At 55.4% G+C, this 17,070-nt stretch overlaps 1 protein-coding gene across 3 annotated transcripts; it reads left to right on the top strand.

The window, feature by feature from the left end:
- Positions 1-411: 411 nt before the first annotated feature.
- On the top strand, positions 412-15,971 carry SENP1 (SUMO specific peptidase 1). Of its 3 annotated transcripts, none has more exons than XM_084499972.1 (17): positions 413-543; positions 1,219-1,343; positions 2,173-2,245; positions 2,344-2,503; positions 3,703-3,859; positions 4,067-4,170; positions 4,248-4,495; positions 4,654-4,708; positions 5,034-5,072; positions 5,165-5,249; positions 5,495-5,641; positions 5,874-6,005; positions 6,401-6,604; positions 7,453-7,532; positions 13,002-13,086; positions 13,478-13,573; positions 14,164-15,971. In XM_084499972.1, the coding sequence occupies exons 2-17, from the start codon at positions 1,230-1,232 to the stop codon at positions 14,224-14,226; spliced, it is 1,842 nt and encodes a 613-aa protein (XP_084356098.1). In that variant the 5' UTR covers positions 413-543; positions 1,219-1,229; the 3' UTR covers positions 14,227-15,971. The 3 variants fall into 3 exon arrangements, with proteins under 3 accessions (XP_084356099.1, XP_084356098.1, XP_084356100.1); XM_084499974.1 differs by having other exon boundaries at positions 433-499; XM_084499973.1 differs by lacking the exons at positions 13,478-13,573; positions 14,164-15,971 and adding an exon at positions 9,151-9,218 and having other exon boundaries at positions 412-543; positions 13,002-13,044.
- Positions 15,972-17,070: the final 1,099 nt, after the last annotated feature.

Consider the following 17,070-nt stretch of genomic DNA (forward strand, 5'->3'; position numbering starts at 1 on the left):
ATCCCCCCAGCCCACCACTGCCCCCCCATAACCCCCCATAGCCCCCCCCCAGGACACCCCCCAGACCCCCCCTGCTCCCCCCACCCCCAATAACCCCCTGAGCCCCCCATAGACCCCCCCCAGACCCCCCCCAGACCTCCCTGCCCCCCCCCCCGCCCCCCATAGCCCCCGCTCAGGGCCCCCCCTCCCCCAATGGACCCCCTCAAACCCCTCCAGACCCCCTAAAACCTCACCCCCCGGGAGGCCCCCCCCCCCCAATAAACCCCCCCTGCCCCCCCCCAGCCCCCCTCAACCCCCCCAGGCCCCCCCCGGGACCTCCCCACCACCAGGGGGCGCCCCCCCCCCCTCCATCTCCTTCCCTCTCCCCCCTCCCCTCCCGCATCCGCCGTCACTTCCGGCGGCGCCAACTTCCGCTTCCGCCCGCCTCGTTGCCGGCAGCCGCCGCCGCCGCCGAGCCCGGGAGGGGCGCGCGGGCGCCCCGGGGCCGCTTCCGCTTCCGGTGAGAGCGGGAAGGGCCCGGAACCGGAACCGGGACTGGGACCGGTGAGGAGGGCCCGGAGCGGGGGGAGGAGGGGCCGGGAGGGGCTGCGGCGGGGACCGGGCCCCGCTCGGGGCCCCCCCCCGTTATACCCAGGACCCCCCCGGGGCTGGGCGGCGGGGAGCGGCCCGGGGCTGGCGGGAGGGCCCCCGGTGTCCCCTCACGACCCCTCCTCCGGTTTCTCCCCTCAGGTTTCCCCTTCTCTACCCCCGGTTCCCTCTCCAGTTCCCTCCCTGGCCCCCCCCGGACCTCCCGAGCCCCCCTCCCCGCTTCCCCCTCCGGTCCCCCCCCGGTTCTACCCCGTTTCCCCCATCCCCTCCCGATCCCCCCACCCGTTTTCTCTCCTGGTTCCCGTTCCCGTTCCCAGCTCCCCTCCTCTGGTCCCCCCCTGACCCCCTGGCTCCCCCCCCTCCCGGTTCTCCTCCCGGTTCCTCCCCCTCCCTCTCCCAGCCGTTTGGATCCGATCCGTTTCCCCCCCTTTCCCTTTTATTCCCCCGAGCACATCCACCAGGGCCCGTCCCACCCCCCCGTTCCTTTTTATTTCCATAAAGAAACCCGAGCTTATCTATTAGGGTCCGATTCTCCCCCCCCGTTCCCTTTTATTCCCATAAGCAGCCCCGAGCACATCTCTCAGGGTCTGATTCTCCCCCCCTCCTTTTCCCTTTTATTCCCCCGAGCAGACCCGGACCCGATGAGGATGGAGGCCAGGGACGCCGCGCACCCCAACCACGGCTCGCTCTTCAAGGCCTTCCCCCCGCAGCCCCGGGCCGGCCTGCGGGACACGCTGGGCCAGCCCGACACCAAGGTTTGTCACCCGCCTCATCCCCGTTCCCCTCCACCACCACCACGAGACCCTTGGGGGCTCCCCCCTTTGGGGATTCTGCTGCTTTTTGGGTCCTTTTGGGGTGCCTCAGGCGCTGCTCGGCCTCACCACAAGCATCACGCACACGATTCTGGGCTCTGAGACATAAAAAAGGGTGGTAGGGATGGGACAGGGGCAGAGAGGCTGGGACAGAGGCTGGAGGAGAGGCCAGGAGCCTCGGGTTGTCCAGCCTAGGGCCAGCAGGGCCGGGAGGCGACCCCATTGATGTCGATGCCCTGTGCCTGTTTGCTTCAGCATCTTGTTGGCCTGGAGGAGGCATTTGGGCTCAATTTTTTGGGGTGCCATCCAGCTGAGCCGCCCTGTTCCACTCCAAACCCTGTGGGCATGCAAAGGGCCCCGTGGTGGTAACGCCCCGCGCTTCCTGAGCTGCTGGCTTCTGGAATCAGGATCTCCAGCGTGGCCACAGAACCAGGTTTTGGCTTTTAATGAGATGGGAACGAAGCTCATCTTTCTCCTCTTCGTTAAAACTGTGATCCCTCCTGGCAGGGAGGGATTTAGGGGGGACGGGAGGGCGAGCAGCACCCTGACAGCGCGGTGCTGCCCTGCCAGGCCAGCGTATGCAACCGTTTTATTCCTCTGGCGACAGAAGGGACGTTTCTAACCGTTAGTAAGAGCTTGTAACGGTTTGGAACCCGAGGAGGGAGAGGAGCAGCCCCTCGTCATCGCCTCCCTCTGTGGCCCTCTTGCCCCCGGGGTTTAATTTCCGAGCTGTGCTTTATTCCTGATGCAGAGCTGTGATCTCTCCACGCAGTTTCTACCGAACAAGATCGGCGGCTTCGCGTGCCCTGCTGGAAATGCCTCGTGCGCTCTCAATTACAGACCAGGTAAGACAGTTTTCAACCTCAGAGTGTTTTTTCCATCATTTTTTCACCCATTCCTTCCCCACAGCAGCTCCTTACCCCTCTGTTTCTCCCCCCCGCAGAAGTCCCGTGCCCTGAGACCTTCCGGCCAGCAGCAGAACCTCGAGGCTTTGGGTCCAGCGCCAACGGGCAGTGGAGGGGCTTGGTGCCCACCCTGGGCTCTGCACCACCGAAGCCCCGGCTGAGCCGCGGCTCCTACCTCGAGGCTCGCAAAATCCCCAGGTGCGTGCGGGGCCGTGGGGGGGTAATTTTCCCCTCGCAGCCTGCTGGTGGCACTCAGAGCGAGTTCGGGGTGGGAATTGGTGGTGAGTTGGTGTCAGCGGGAGTGGTTGGCACGCTGATTTGGGAGCTTTTGGGTTGTTTTTAACCCGCCCCATAAAGGGGCTTCCCAAAGGGTGCAGGCGGTGTTTCTGAGAGCGGAAACAGTGCGTGGTGTGGGGTCACATCTCTTTTGTGGAAGGTAACGTGAGAGGCTGCTGCTGAGCCCGTGCAGAAGTCCACGTGTCTTGCAGGCACCCTGATGGGGCCGTTTAGGATGGAGGAAGGTGGGATGCTGCGATTTTGGGGGGGGAGAAAGAGCAGATTGGGCTTTGACCGGCCAAGGGGACCTCTCCTGGCCGCTCTGCTGGAGGTGTGATAAGAAAAGCAGGAGCAGTGTGAAAGTTTTGACCCTCTGAAGGTTGTGAGCCTCTTTGTGAGGCTCAGCGGGTGTGATGGAAGAGGGAAGGGGTGGTTTTGGGAGGAACCTCGGAGTTCTGGGAGCGCCCAGGTGGGACTGGAGCAGTTACACCCATGGGAGGTCAGGAGAGAGGCACAAAGCGTGTGGTTTTGTGCTGAAAATGTGCCCGTTAGCCCCTTCGGTAGGGTGGTGCCTCCAGGCCAGGGCAAGTCTCGTTCCTCTGGAAAATCCCTGTAATGGAGAAGGTTTGGTTGCAGTATCTGAAATTAAATTAAACGGGAGAAATTCCCCAGCAGCCCTTGTATTTTTAACAGGCTGTCGGGTGAGCTGTGGGAGCGGGGAGAGGCAGGGTGAAGGGAGGGCATCTCCTCGTGTAAAAAAGGGAAAAAAAAAAAAAGAACGATTTTAGTGCCTGGAGACGGGTTTCAGCCATTTTGTGGACGCGGCTGGAAGAGGGGAGCTGTGGGGTCTGGCGGGAAGGTCTCGCCCGGGGTTTGCAGGCTGGGCTTCCCCGGCCTCGCAGTGCCACCTGCTGGCATCAAGCGCTGGCAGCAGCACTTCCAGGCCGAGCTGAGAGCCGGGCTGCAGCTCCCAGGTGAGGTTTTATTTGCCTTCTTAAAGCTGGTTCCTGATCAAAACTGGGTAGCCTGGGCCTTGACTGATTGAGGGGCTGGAGGAGAGCGAGGCGACAGAGTGAAACAAGGGTGAGGTGAAAGGAGCTCTTTTCCTTCTCCCCTCGCAGCGGGACGTCCAACAGCTTCGTAGGCAAGTCGAACCACCACTGCCATGCCTCATTCCCCATCAAACCCGCTCCCAGCCCTTCCTGGAGCGGCCCGTGCCGCCGCAGCCTGCTCAGCCCCAAGAAGACACCGCGGCGCTTCATCAGCACGGCAGAAGAGGTAAAGGGAAAGGCCAAGAGTTTCAGCTCTGGGCTTCGATTTGTGCTCAGTCGGATCGTGGCTGAGGGGAGAACTCTTGAGGGTCTCTGGATGTGCTTGCAGCAGTCAAATTTCCACTTCCACGGGTGTCTGTGTGTGCCTCCGCAGCGTGCGTGGTGTCGCTGTTTGAATCATGTTGGCTACAGGGCTCTGCTTGTTTCCCTGCAGACTGTTCGGGAGGAAGAGCGAGAGATCTACAGGCAGTTGCTTCAGGTGGTGACGGGCAAACAGTTCTCCACGTCCAAGCCTTCTTCGCTATTCCCCTTCCACCTGTGAGTATGCAAAAGGCTCTTCCCCAGCATGTGTCATCGCGTGGATTCCACGGGAACTTACTTTTTCCCGTTCCTAGGTCCAGGTGTTCAAATTCCAGTAAAACTATAGTGAAAGAAACTCCCAGCAAGAACTCGAAGCTGTTTGAAGCTCCCAGCATCGCACCAGCCAGTTCCTCAACCAGCATTCTTGGAGCACCGGAGCAGCCGTCACACAAAGCTCCGCTCTACTCCCCACCCAGCTATTCCTCCAGTATCTTTGAGTCCCCAAACTCCACTGCCCAGCAGCACCAAGAAAATGTACCAGCATCTAGCACGCAGTCTGAAGGTAAAAACCAACAACAGCAAACGAGCAATCAAAAAAAAAAAAAAAAGGCAAAATCACTTTTTTTTTCCCTCCCTCTCCATGTCTGGGCTTCTGCAGCAGTTGGGGAAGGCGGTAGTGATTGTGGGGATAACAACGTTCCTTAATCTTTTTCTCTTTAGGGTCAGACTCTGTCATTTTGCTCAAGGTCAAGGATTCCAGAACCCCAGCTCCAAGGTAAGAGGCTGGAGATGGCATCCAGAGGAAGTGTGGGGGGGAATTCACTCCAAATTTTTTGGTTTCGCTGAGAGGTGAGATTGCAGAGTAGAAAGAAGGTGACTGGATGTTTTACCAAGACAGAGCAGTTTGCCATAGATAGAGGAGCTGTAGGGTGATGCCTTAACCTCCTTCTGGAGACCTGGCTGCAAATCACTGTCAGATCTGTCTGTAGCTCTTATCACTCTTGGAATAAGGATATCCTGGGATATTACAAATCAGTTTTCAGGTAATTGCTTTCCATGTACAGGAGAGCACTTACACGTGTCCTTCTCCCCCTTTCTAGCCCCCCGTTCTTCCAGGCAGAACTGTGGATCAAAGAATTGTAAGTAGATGTTTTCTGCTTTTTTTTTCCTGTCGTGAGTGTGGACGTGTAGAAATCAATACAGATTTGCTCACGTAAACTCTGCTTCTCAGGACTAGTGTCTATGATTCACGAGCTCGGGAGAGGTGGCGGCAAATTGAAGAACAGAAAGCACTGGCCCTACAGCTGCAGAGCCAGGTAAGAAAACAGTTACTGAACAAACAGCCTGAGTCAGAGCGTCAAAGCACGGAGCAGAAGGCAGATTGAGAAGAGAAAAATGGCAAAAATCTGCTCCTGCAGCTCCGGTGTCTTTGTTGCTTCTCCTTGCTGTGGCAAGGCTCTCAGTAGTCCTGTGGCCAGGATAAATGCTGCCATAGCTTCCTCACAAGCCCCGGAGAGGTGGCTCCCTTGGGTGCTGTCTAATCTGAAGGTTTCATCCGCAGCGGCTGCAGGAACACTCGGTGCAGGATCTGGTGGATTTGAACCTTCGAGTACCCCTCGAGAAGGAAATCCCCGTCACTGTGGTCCCAGAAGAGAAAGAGGATGCGAAATCAGCTGATGGCGAAGAGGAATTCCCTGAAATCACCGAGGTAAATCTGCAGGGGTCTGGTGGATGGAATCAGACACTTGTGTGTGTAACAGTTGTTAATACAAATACCATTTCTTGAGGTCTGTGTGTAGGCACAGACGGCTGTTCCCTTTTCTCCTGTGTTTTCTAGCCAGTTTATAAGGAGCAAAGAGCAAATGTGGGTTTGCGTGTAGCCTTTGTGATGGGAATAGCAGGAGTTCTCCCTTCCAATGCTGTTTGTGTCCTCCCTGTAGGAAATGGAGAAGGAAATCAAGAACGTGTTCCGAGGTGGGAACCAGGACGAGGTCCTCAGCGAAGCTTTTCGGTTAACAATCACTCGGAAGGACATTCAGACCCTCAATAATCTGAACTGGCTCAACGACGAGGTGAGGAGCCTGTCCTGTGCCATCGAGGCATTGTCCTTTGGCAATTAGAAGTAGGTTCAAGAGAGAAATGTCTGCCTTCTCCTTGCTCAAAGAAGTCAGAGAGAGCAGGACACGTGGGCTGTGCTTCGCACTTTGGAGTGATTGATCTGTGGAGGAAATCCCTGTGTAGAACAGGCACTTGAAAAAATAATATTGGGATGCATGGGACTGCCAGTGGATGTGATCAGGGGATAAAATGTAAATCTTAGAGTTGGGGTCTGTGCACTTAAATATTTCTGGATTTTTTGTAGGTTTCAGGGCTTTTGAGCTATTGTAAATCCCCCCAGAGACAGGTCTGCAGAGTGACGGTGGAGGCAAAAGTAATTTCTTAGCGACTCTTGCTTTTTCTTTCCCAGATAATTAACTTCTACATGAATTTGCTGATGGAGCGGAGCAAAGAAAAGGGCTTGCCGACAGTTCACGCGTTCAATACTTTCTTCTTTACCAAATTAAAAACAGCGGGGTACCAGGCTGTGAAAAGGTGGACTAAGAAAGTAGATATCTTCTCCGTGGATCTCCTCCTGGTGCCTATTCATCTGGGAGTGCACTGGTGCCTCGCAGTGAGTGCTTTTGTTATTCCTGACAGCCCGTAGCTGGAGCAGACCGTCCTATAAACTCACCTGTGATTGAATCAAAAATGTCCTGGCTCTTGAGAGAGGCAGCTGTCAGGTGTTTGTGCGTGGGGGGAGAAATGCACGTTGGTGGCTAAAAACAAGATTTGAAGTGAGTGAAAAGCTAGCTGTAGCTTTCTGGTGTCTTTCAGTCTTTAAACAGTCTTAGAAAAAAAACAGGTAACTGTGAAGTTCACGTTAGGCTAGCTTATTCTCTGGAGAAAGATCTCATTTCCACATTCCCACAAGCTCGCCTTTAGAGACGCTGCCACGGGATCGTTTCAGAAAGATTCAGGCGAATGATACCGCGCGGCTTTCTCCACCTCCTGCGTCCCTTCTCCTGGCCCCCGAGCAGGACCAGATCCCGCGTGGCCTTTCAGCCTGCTCTGGTTCAGCCCTGGGAGCGTTGGTGAGCTGCCCAGCGAGGCAGAGAGGTGGGCGAGGATGTGAAAAGGGAGCGAGGGGCCCCAAAGAACAGCCCAGGGTGCAGACGTCAGGTGGAGCAAAGCCTGCTGTAAACGTATCCCTGCGTCTCTGGCTTTAACAATGCAGATAACGGCGCTCTTGTGTTTCACCGGGGTGCTCTGAGGAGAGCCTGATGTAGAGATTGGAGTGCTTAAATAACACGGCAGCAAGGGAGGGGAGTTTGGGAGGGCTGTGGTGTGCCAAGGAAGGTCGAAGCCCTCAGCAATCTCTGATCTGCCTTTTAGCAAGGCTGAGCTTGGCAGAGCGTGCGTCCGGGCGAGGAGACGAGCTCCTTGCCTCCTGCCTCTCCTAACGAATCTCTCTTTGTGTAGGTCGTAGACTTCAGGAAGAAAACCATCACCTACTATGACTCCATGGGTGGAATAAACAGCGAAGCCTGCAGGATCCTGTTGTGAGTAACGCTTGTTTGAGCTCTGCCCGTTCAAAAATCAGACGGCTTCTTGCTCTGCTCTGGTCGCAAAGCGACAACCCTGTGGTGGGAGCAGCCCAGCCCCTCCGTGGGCCCCGAGAGGGGCAGTCGGGGGAACATCCTGGCTTTATTTCACCACCCACTGCTCACACAGTGCAAATTTGGTCTGCAGGAGAGTCCTGTCCAGCCTCCTCCTCCCAGAGGATCCCGTAGTGAGGCTGGTGTTACCTTCGTAGGTATAAGCAGGTTTCAGACCCGCTCTGTTAAAGACTTGGAGCTTTCCCAGCCTTGCTGGGCATCATCTTTGGAAGGAAAGCAGCCTCTCAGACCCTGAGGACCAGGGGTCCCTTGATTGTCCTGCAGCTGCTTGGAGGAGCGGCGTCTCCTGGCCGTGAAGGCTTTTCCTGTTTGTGGTGAGGAACAGGAGGAGTTTCTGGAGAGCACGGGAGCACCTGCAGGGTGCGGGAGAGTCGCATCAGGACGTGGATGAAGCTTTGCCCAGGTCTCTTCATACTGAGCTCCACCAGGACTTCGCAGGGCACACAGAGCCTCCAAAGGGAGCTGGTGAAAGCCGTTCTTCCTGGGTTCAAGCCGCAGAGAAGTTTTGCTTTCACCCTCCTGAGCTTTGCTGTGGGAGTGGAGCTGTCCGCAGGCCCTCCTGACCTCACATCGAAGAGATGAGCGCGCCTGCCTCGTCTAGAACCAGCCAGCTTGACGCTCTCTTGTCCCACGTTTGGAAGGAGCTCCAGGAATGCGATAAAAACGAGCCCCATCTCCCAGGGGAGGAGGAGGAAACGCCTCTTCCCGAAGGCTCCTCGTCACGTAGGGCTGATACCGATCGGATTCCAGAGCGACTTAACGAGACGCAGTCGCGAGCCCGCGTTGCTGACCCCGGGGTCGTCCTTCGGTTCTGTTTCTCGTCTCGGCTCTGCTCCGGCACTGATTTTGGGAACCTGATCCCGAGCCTCGTGGCGCGAGGCTGAGGCCGTCGGCCGCGGTGCCACTCATGCAGTCGAGGAATGTTAACGATGATGAAGGCAGACAGGAGACAAATGCCGCTTAATCATTTCCAGTCTGCTTAGCGCCTTTTCCAGTTCAGGTGCTCTGTGCATGCTGGGCTGATTTAAATAACTGCTCAAGGAGCCGTTTTCCCCTTTTCCACGGTGCTGTGGTGTCGGTTGAAAGGGAGGACACGGAAAGGAAATGTGTGACATCTTTAGAAACGGCTCAGAGCTGTCTCGGCTTCGCTGCGTTGCTTGTGCTGCCTCTGCGTGCAAAGTTTCTCGGAGGATGGTGTGAGCAGAGCTGGCCTGCCTTGGGGCAGGGATGGTCTGGGTGAAATCGGCTCCTTTCAGCCTGAATTTCTGTGGTTCCGAGGAAGAAAGCAGGGACGTCTGGTGAGGTGAAGCACCTGGGAGGTGAGCGGGGGACCCAGGAGTCCCGTCCGTAGCTCATTGAGGGGTCTGGGATGAGGAAGCAGGTCCCCAGGTTGGTTGTAGAGAGCTCCAGAGGACACGAGGTGCAGGCTGAGTGGTAGAGACCCGGGATTTCAGGTCACTGTTGCCCTGGACGTAATTGTTTTCCCTCTGTTTCCTTTTAGGAGGCTTTTATTGGTTGAATGCAGTGGGAGGATCACACCGGGAAGAAGGGACGGAGGTCCTATTCATGGTTAGTGACCCTTTCATGCTTTCAATCTTTAGAGCTTCCTAAAGGTGGTGAGTGTCTGTAATTAGCCCACGTCTTACGAGGAGGGAATCTGATGAAATACAATGGCCGTTGGGCGTGACAGGGACCGCAGATGTTTGTAGGCTGGTAGCTGGCCTGGCTGCTGCGCTTTGTTTAGTGTCTGGGCTTTCACACGGCTCGGTTGGGAGACCTGGAGAGGATTTTGAGGAAAATTGGCCCTGCTTTGTGGGGGTTTCTCCTTGCGAACGTGGTGCTTGGCATCCCATCTCCACTGGGTGTGTGTTTTGGAGCAGATATAAACCTGTCAGTTTGCTAAAAGCTTGGTTCTGGTGGACCAGGGCTGGAGGAAGGCTTAGGGGATGGGGCACACAACGCTGATGGTGCCTGTGAAATCTTATCTGCTGCTCGCAGCAGCCCTCCAAGTGCTTACCTTCGCATGCCCTTTGCTTCAAGGCTCTCAGGCATTTAGCAGTGTGCTGTTGGTTTCAACAGTTCCTCGAGGCACCTGCTCAGGTTTCTGTGTGTGTGAGCTGCGGAGGGCAAAAATCCACTTCCAGATTTAGGAAAATGAGATTTAAAACCCCTCAGTGTTTGATGGGGGGTGTCAGGCATGTGGGTTTCTGATTTGGCAAGTAATCATGTTTAAAACCGTGTCAAACTTCTGTTCTTGAGATCCTGACAAAGTTGGCCTGGCACAATTAAGTTCCACCTCCTGAAGCTGTCTCGCGGTTGGAAGTCAAGGCATTTTTTTCCTGTTTCTCCTTAAAAAAATCATTCAGCATGTCACCTAGGCAGGACCAGGACTGTATTTCTCACACCGTGCACGTGGTGCTCGCTAGATTGCTGGAGATTGCTCCTGGTCACGACTGATGTGAGCTGTGCCTAGCGAGTTCTTTCCTTGCTCTTCTAGAGAACTCAAAGCCCTGCCTGCTGCGTGCCTGTCAGCGTTGGAGCTGTGGCTTGTGCTAGCTGCAGGTAAAGCTGCAGATGCTGAAGCTCAGCCTGTTTTCAAACCTCACAGGTTTCTTCCTGCTGCCAGACTGGGTCTTGTGCTTGCACCCACCCCTTCTCCGTGTGCACAGAGCTGCAGCATCGCGTGGTGGCTCGTCCCTGTTCCTTTTACAAAGCATCCCTCTATTTATCCACGCAGCTTCGCTCCCTGTTTGCCACCTGCAAGCGGAGCAGGCCGTGCTGCACTGCTCCTTTTTCAGCTGGGAACTCGAGTGGGTTCTGTGGCAGGCTGTAATTGCCAGGCTTTTTGTTTGTGGCTGCTGAAACGAGGCTGTTAATTAATTACTGTTTGCACCGTGCTCGTATCGCGGTGCGGACAGTCAGCTCAGCCTTCGTTTGGCCGAGTCGTGAGGAGTTTCTCCTCCATCCGTTAGGGTTTTTTTTTGGAGAGGAGATGCGGGGACATCTCGCTCTCAATGGAAGTTGCTCTGTTGTGGGATTTGCCCCCCGCTGAGGTTGTCTTGTCCAAGCTGCAGCGGAGTCAAAGCAGCCGAGCAGGGAGCTTCCTGAGAGCAATTACAGCAGCTGCTGGCAGCCAGCAGCCCCTGTGCTGGGAAACTGGGCTCGGAGCGTGTGTCCGGCTAATGAAGGCTGATAGAAAACGCTTGTCTGGACCCGATCTGGTCTCGGGGGATTGCCAGAAGGGAGGCTCCCTTCCTCGGCACTTTAACACCCAGCAAAGCCTATTTCTGGCTGTTTCCTAGAGATGCGATCGCTGGAAAGGGGCTGGCTCCGTGTTCAGAGCCTGCTGCGTGGTTCTGCTGCCGTTTCTTGCGCCTCGTTCAGCAGCCCCTGGGTGTTTGGGGTCTGCAGCCCAGGAGAGTCGGGGTCGCTGAGCAGACAGCAGCCCCTGACCCTCGAGGACCCGCACGTTTCACAGCAGTGGCGTTAAATTTGGCAGGGGCCTGTCCTTGGGTGCTTCAAGTCTTCAGAGGTCACTGTCTGTCCTCTGTCGCCCGGGTCTGGGGGAGCTTTTCTCTGCCGTGCCTGAAGTTTTCTTTATTCCTTTGGCTTATTTGGATTTGCGAAGCCGAATATCCCCTGATAGGCACTGGGGCGGCACCGCGCATCTTCTGGGCTTGTCTGCAGGTCGCTTCGCCCCCTTCTCCCATCTCTTTTTGGAGTTTACCAATGGCAGGATGCTTTTTAGCCAAGCCTTTGTGGATCAGATTGCTGGGACATGGCACGACTCCACGCGCTGCCGGCCAAACCCGCCTCTTGCCATGCCAGGTGCTCTCTTGACCCCTCTGCTCGAGCCAGCAGCATCTAATCCTCTGCTTCTCCTTTCCAAGCTGTCTGATTGCAGCCACAGCAGCGAGAAGAGTCCTCAAACTGTTCCAAGAAGATGCCAGACGTGAAGGAAATGGTTTCTGTAGCTCTTCTTGGTCCTTTTGGTAACTGAGATGAACGGAGGGTGTCTGCAGAGCTGAATGTCGCCTACTGGCAGCAGCAGCCGGTGCTGGGGGCTCCATTATGGCCCCGAGGAACATCCTGAGCCCATCAACGGGGTCTCCCTGGGCTCCCTCAAGCCAAACTTCGTGTCGGTGCCCCTCTTGAGCCCCCCTTTCTGTACTTCCCAGTAAGGGAAATGGTTTAAGGCGTTCATATCCGCAAGGGATAAAGCATGGCAGTTACCTGGGTACGCTTTGTGCGTTGTCTTGGAGAGTTTCTAAATGTCTTCAGAGAGGCAGAGCTCTTAGCCCAGAGGTGTTTGGGGAAAAACAAAACCACTCTGCTTCTGTTCTTCCAGGGGGTGTCAGTTAGGCCAATCTGGTGGCAGCTTCTTTGGGCAGAGTTGATGGAGCAGTACCCGCGAGCTTTCCTTGTTCTCCAGTTCTAGGAGCAGGAATGGGGCTGGCAGTGGGGCTCCTCTTCCTCTGCTGAAGGCTTCCAGAAGGCATTTGACATCCCCCTGACACAGCTGGCTGCTCCTGCTTGTGTTCCCTGCTCGAGTCACATCCTATCAAACCATCTCAGAGCTGGCTGCGCTGTGGCTTTGCCCGTGGCTACCTCCCCTCTTCCCCCATTCTTGGACGTGACCGGAGAAGATCGGGGCCACTGGGCTCACCTGCCCCACTTTGCCTCTCCTCCAAAGCGCTCTCGATCTCTCCTGCCATGGTAGGGAAGCCTCAGGTCAGTACTGGAAGGGAAACCCAGGTGAAGAGCTCTGGGAGAAGATCTGCCAGCGTGTCGGACCTGCCGCCAGCCTGCAGAGGAGCTCCACGACGTGTGTTTGCTGCCCTACACACAGGGCGACTGTGTGGGAGCTGCTGGGATGCTGACACGTTTGCTGCTGTCTATGTTTATGCTAAATAAGCTCCTCAAAAGACAAGAGGCATCGATTCACAGGCTGCTGTCGGAGGCTGTCTCGGACATCTCCTCTCGAGTACAGCGCTCCCTTGGCTGGAGTTTGAGGCAGCCCAGTGGCTGCCGAGCTTTTCTCTGCTCTGAGTCACTCTCTGATGAATTAGATTTGTGCTCGCTGGTTTGTTTGTGGTATTGACTCTCTGCTTGGCAGGTACTTATTTTGGACGGGTTTTTAGGTTCTGCTTGGTCCTTCTTTTGGCTGCCTCAAAGCCCGGGTCTATAGAGCCCTTTTTAAAATGGCCAGTACCGAGAAGAAAATATTGGACTTCCATTTTGCATTAATTCTGCAAACATGGCAGAGGACACTTTAGGTAAACTGACATATAGTGTACTGGCTGGCTTTCCCTGTTCCTCTAAGTAAGCCTTTTTGTTCTCTCGTTCCTACAGGCAATACTTAAAACAGGAAAGTCTTGACAAGAAAAGGAAAGAATTCGACACTAATGGCTGGTCGCTGCTGAGCAAGAAGAGTCAGGTGGGTTTGCACAGTCTGAGGTGTGGAGAAGGGGTCTGGCTTGGTCCTTGCTTTTGTTCCTGGCCTGGATGCACCTTTCCTGGCTGGTTTTTCTGGTGGCCGTGTTCTCGTGGTAACTCTAGGGGGTGAGCAAATCACAAGGCTTCCGTGGCAGGCTGGAATTCCCATCCAGCCCTGCGTGGAAGCAGGGAGGGAGGCCCAGGGGGTGCCACAGTGCCACCTCGAGCCCTCCTGCACGGGGCTTGCCCTCAGCTCCCCTTACTCGTGTGGGCATTCACCCACCCACGCTTCGTTAGGGCTCGTTTGGGAGAGGCTCCTCGCTTCTCCGAGCTGACACCTGGGCTCTGGCTCCTCGGGGAATGACGCCTGGGTTTGTGTCCTCTCGTTGTAGGAGATCCCACAGCAGATGAACGGCAGCGACTGCGGGATGTTTGCCTGCAAATACGCCGACTGCATTACCAAAGACAAGCCCATCAACTTCACGCAGGTAAACCCCACCCCGCTGTGCTCCTCGTGCTCAGGGGAGAGGCACGGGTTTGGGACACTTGTGCACGTTCTCATTCTTCCAAGCGCCCTTTGCTCCCTTCTCCATTGGTTTAAGGCTCCTCTGCACGGATTGTGCTGACGTTCCTTGGAGTTGAGCTGACACAAGGCACCGGGGCAGTTCTTTATACCATGCAAAATTCCTCAGAAGCCTTCTTCAGGCCTTCTGTTACTCTGAAACGCATGGGGACACGTCACCCATGGGGCTGGTGATAGCTCACAAACCCCTAACAGGACCCAGTCATAGTTGCAGTGAAAGTAGGGCATTGTGGCCTGAATCCAAAGAAATTTTGAGGTTACCTGACGTTGTCAGCCTCCTTGTGGTATCCCATGCGTGATTATTTTACTGTTTTGCTTACAGAATGTCATCAAAGTTGTTACCTAAATCCCATCTCGTTCACTGTGCTGTTTTAAATAATCTGAAAGTAACCTTGCCCCCAGAAAGGCTGCACCCAGGAGAGCGGCCGTTAGACGTGTGGTCCTGCAGGGCTGATGTGCCTTTTCTTTCTTTTCTCTCTTTCCCCCCAAAAAAAGCAACATATGCCCTATTTCCGAAAGCGAATGGCCTGGGAGATCCTGCACCGCAAGCTGCTATGATGACGCTGTGCCGAAAGCTGCTTCCCTGCGAGATTGTATCAGAAGTGCCCAAATTTGCCCAGCTCAGCAGTTTTGAGCCATGGCAGCGTGGATCTGCCCAGGGCTTCAGTCAAAGAAACAGCAAACGAACTCTTGTAAGATATTTTTGATAAAACACCATTCACGGACCAATGCGCAATAGAAATGCTCAGAAGCACACTTGCCTTTTTATTTTATTTTTTTTGTATTCCCGAGACCTATTTTTACAAGCAATTTCAGGTGCTGAGACTTGAGGGGGCAGCTTTGGCCATTGGAGGAACTTTTTTTTATTATTTTTTTTCTGCTTTTTCAGCCCTTTGCGGCCAGCTTTGTGCCGCCGACGGCACGACTCTCGGGGGCGGGGGATTGCAGGGGAGGAGAAAGCACTTAGGTGGTTCTGGATGCTCTGCTCTGCACCGAGGGGGCTTGCGAGTGGGTTGGGGGTGGGCAAAAATGTGCTTGGGGGTGGATGTTGGGAGGGTTTGCCCACAGAGGCGGCCCTGCTTGAACACCAGCACGGATATCCCGCAGAGGGCTGGGCCAGCAGTTGCTGGGAGGAAGCGGGAAGTGGGACTCGACTCCTTTTCACTGGTCGAAGTGGTTTTTGCTTTGCCCTTTCCTGCATCACCTCCCCTCCGTCCCCAAAGCCAGCATTTCCTCGCCCACCCCAACCTCTGCCTGTTGTCACCTCCTGAGGTTACAGCCAGGCTGGGGGCATCCTCCAGGAGCTGAGGGGTCTCCGGGGGGGGGGGGAAACTTTGGTCCCGTTTTTGCGGAGCTGCTTTTCCCCTCGAGGAATTTATCTCCCGGTTCTTTAGCATCAAGTGTTTACGGAAATTCAGGTACAAGTTTGACTTACTGTAGAGTAGAGCCAACGTTGAATTGTTCTGTATATATTTCCAAGCGTTTTCCAGAGCGACAGAGAACAAAGTCTGCGTTTTTTCCGCCCTGGCTTCGCCTCCTCGCAGGAGCTGGGGCCGCGGCTTCTTGCCACCTTTGTCCTTGTGCGGACAGCCCCAGCTGAGCAGGATGAATCGCTCCTCTCTCCGTGATATTTTGCACATGTTTTGCCTGGGGGCTGAGTGCTGACACAAGGTCAAAGGTTGCATCGAAGGCAGGCAGCAAGTTGAGAAGTGCTTCCAAAGGTATCTGAGTACGTTCGGCGTGTGCCTCTCAGGAGCCTCGAGGATGAGCGATCTTCATCCCTGTCAGCTGGGGGGAGAAGTAAAATATCCAGAAGCACTTAACCCCTTCCGCAGTTGGGATCCGGGGGCCCTTGAGGCTTCTGAACGTTTTACCCTGGGCGCCTGAATCCTCTGGGCTCACGTGGGGCTTTGCTCCTGCTTTCAACTCTTTTAATTTATTCTCAAGTGCGATGTGGGAGGAAGCGGTGGGTGTTTGAGAGGCTTCCCCAGCAGCTGACCCTGGTTCTGTTCTCTCGTGTACATAACCTTTTTAAGTATAAGTAAAGAATTAAATAATGTCCACTTTTGTATTTTTGTCTCCAGATAGGGAGTGACATTTTATACATTTTCTGTACCTGTAAGCAGTAGTTTTGTACAAAAGTTCTCCCTTCTAGCCCTTGCCCCTGCCGCGTTGTGTTCTTTGTAGGCTGGTTTGTATCCTTCCCTCTCCTTCCTCTCCCCTCTGTGTGTTTTATACTGAGTTCATTTACTACCTTTTTCTATCTTTTACTGCAAGTAAAGATCTGAGGAAAAAAAAAAAAAGACTGCTATCTTTTCTTTTCTCGGGGTGCGTGTAATGGTTCCCTGTGAAATAAAACTAGCTGTGAACCGTAGCCCTGCTAGCACCAGGAGCAGGAGTCTTTGTTAGCATCCCGGGCTTGCTCGGGGACGGCTGCCTTGCATAATTCCCCCTCTAGTTAAAATAAATCACTCTCAGCAGGCTCAGGCTCTCCGAAGACAGAGGAGGTTCAGTGCTCGTGGTTCTCACCTAACCCAACGTGACGGGGAGGAAACAGCCGGCGCTTTCTCTTCCTTAACGCTGCTGTGAGCGCTAAAAAGCCTTTGCAGCCCCAGGGTGGGCGCCCTCGCCCTTGGGTTTGGGGCTGGGGGCCTCAGCGCCGTTCCCAGGCTCATTCCCAGGCTGGGGGCTGTGTCCCTTCCCTGCTATCAGCTGTGCTCAGCCCCCCTGCGCAGCAGTTTGTGGCTGCAGCAGCCCCTCGCCACGTCCCTGCGCCGAGCTCAAGGCGCCCCTTGTTTTCCTTGGCTCCCTGCTTCCAAAAAAGCCAGGGAGAAAAGGGCCCCGTCAAAGGCGGCTTGTGCCTTGCGTGTGCCCCTAACCTACAGGGGCTCGCACACGGCTCCCAGCCCTCTGCGGCCACCAAAAATGCATTCAGCATTTATCCCTGCCCTTCTCCCTGGCTTATTAATAGAATAAATCACCTTGCCCAGCCCGCCTGTCCCAGTCTGGGGATTTTCAGGTCATATTGACTTTTTTCCTCCTTCCTGTATCCTTATTCCTAGACATGAGCGAGATTTCTGCCCGGTGCTTCCAAAGGGCCGGTTGTCAGCCTCTCTGACATTCCTCCCAAACACACGCGTGGCTTCTGTAAATACCCCCGGCGCTGCCTCCCCCCAGGAGCCTCAATGCCCCATTCATCCACTCGCCGAGCCGAGCTGTGCCTCGAAGGCGGCCGAGCTCGCGTCGCACCAGGCAGGGGGCTCCTCGCAGGGCCTCTGAGATGGGGGCGAGGAGGAGCTGACGCTTCCCCCGTCCGCTTCTCGCTGCGGGGTGGGACGTCCCCGACCCCTTTTCTGCGTGAAATCGCACCGAAACGGGGGCTGAAACCCTCCCTCTCTTCGC

Source organism: Aythya ferina (genome assembly GCF_964211825.1).
Source record: "Aythya ferina genome assembly, chromosome: 28".
Lineage (NCBI taxonomy): Eukaryota > Metazoa > Chordata > Aves > Anseriformes > Anatidae > Aythya > Aythya ferina.

Excerpts from the sequence above, each read along its gene's own strand:
- SENP1 (XM_084499972.1), top strand. The coding sequence starts at position 1,230 with ATGAGGATGGAGGCCAGGGACGCCGCGCACCCCAACCACGGCTCGCTC. Across the intron at positions 2,504-3,702 it reads GAGGCTCGCAAAATCCCCAG|CGGGACGTCCAACAGCTTCG; the intron begins GTGCGTGCGGGG and ends CTCCCCTCGCAG. Across the intron at positions 7,533-13,001 it reads GAAGCCTGCAGGATCCTGTT|GCAATACTTAAAACAGGAAA; the intron begins GTGAGTAACGCT and ends TCGTTCCTACAG.